This window comes from Artemia franciscana, chromosome 3, assembly GCF_032884065.1.
Source record: "Artemia franciscana chromosome 3, ASM3288406v1, whole genome shotgun sequence".
In the NCBI taxonomy this organism is placed as follows: Eukaryota; Metazoa; Arthropoda; class Branchiopoda; order Anostraca; family Artemiidae; genus Artemia; species Artemia franciscana.
Window position 1 is genome coordinate 39323818 of NC_088865.1, and position 1464 is coordinate 39325281.

At 29.4% G+C, this 1464-nt stretch overlaps 1 protein-coding gene across 1 annotated transcript; it reads left to right on the forward strand.

Moving 5' to 3' along the window:
• The first annotated feature begins 454 nt into the window (after positions 1-454).
• LOC136025534 (Golgi SNAP receptor complex member 2-like) lies at positions 455-1051 on the forward strand. The gene has a single exon (XM_065701564.1). It carries the CDS (start codon positions 455-457, stop codon positions 1049-1051), a length of 597 nt encoding a protein of 198 aa, XP_065557636.1.
• Positions 1052-1464: the final 413 nt, after the last annotated feature.

A 1464-nucleotide genomic window follows, 5' to 3' on the forward strand; every position in this document is an offset into this window, starting at 1 on the left:
ACAATCAAAACGTTTTGAAATTAAAAATGATTTCACGAGGAACCAATTTACTTTGTCAAGTGTTTCTCCGACCTGATCACTAAAAGAATAATTTGGGAAGTTTTTGAAAACGAAAAATATCCCCGAATGACAGGAGAATAAAAATATTACTATCCAGTTTCTTGTAAGAATTTTTGAAGTAGGTAAATCTGACTAAGGAATCGTCACCGCTGACAATCAAAGCTCTTTACTCTTTGTTTGGTAATCCACAGGAGTAAAAAAAATTTAATTTCTTAAAGAAAAAAAAACCTAGTAATTGCAAAAATATTTGTAAACATTTTAACAAGGGATTCAAAAACTTTAAATTAAACCAAAAGTTTAAAGCTTAGTAGGCAATCAGTATTAGAAATCAGATTTTATTTTTAACTCTCAACACGTGATCTGTATATTCTTCCTTCAGATAAAAAACATCAAAATGAATTTTGAGGATTTTGCACAAAAATTTGAGGTTCTCTACATGGAGCTTAGGGGATCAGTCGCACTACCAGAGCTGCCAGTCACTCATTTAATTTCACAGAAAATGTCTGAGTTGAGAAGACTATATGACCGAATGGATATTGCAGCTTCTAACACGCCTAATCGCTTTGCTGTCAAAGAAAAGACGCGAAAATACTGGATGAACTTAATGAGCCTGGAGGGAGAGATCAAAGAAAGGAAAAGACAGCAAGAAAAAACAAGTGTTTTAAAGGAAAGTTCATTAGCCCGACGCAAGCCTGAAGAAGTCAAGATTAATGTAGATGCTGAGCTAGAATATCGACAATCAGCTGGTAGGACTAGGTCGAGTCTCGACAGCATGATCGAAGCTTCAGAGGCCATGATTTCAATCTTGAGAACCCAAAAAGATTCAATCAAAGGGATCAAGAGACGTGTCCTAGATGCTGCAAATTCCATTGGGATGGGTTCCACCGTAATTAGATTAATAGAAAAGAGAAGTGACCAAGACATGACAATTTTTTTTGTTGGCTGCATTTTTCTTTTAGTTCTTCTCATTCTTCTGATTATATATATCTGAATAAAAATCTTTACGCATTGGTGTCTTTTGCAGTTTTATGGAATCTTTATTTTTTTTGAATTTTCTTCCATTAAATTTGAGAGTTGAGTAAAAAACAGAGTCTTGATTCATGCTTTGACCTACATAGATCAATACTAGCTTATATCGTTTGGCCAGTTTTCAAAGAGGATTATCTTTTGGATATCTCTTTCACCAGTACATTTATATGTATATGTATGTATATATATATATATATATATATATATATATATATATATATATATATATATATATATATATATATATATATATATATATTATATATATATATATATATATATATATATATATATATATATATATATATATATATATATATATATATATATATATATATATATATATATATATATATATATATATATATATATATA

What these genes read in the sequence shown, in the direction of transcription:
- LOC136025534 (XM_065701564.1), top strand. Translation starts at nt 455, where the DNA reads ATGAATTTTGAGGATTTTGCACAAAAATTTGAGGTTCTCTACATGGAG.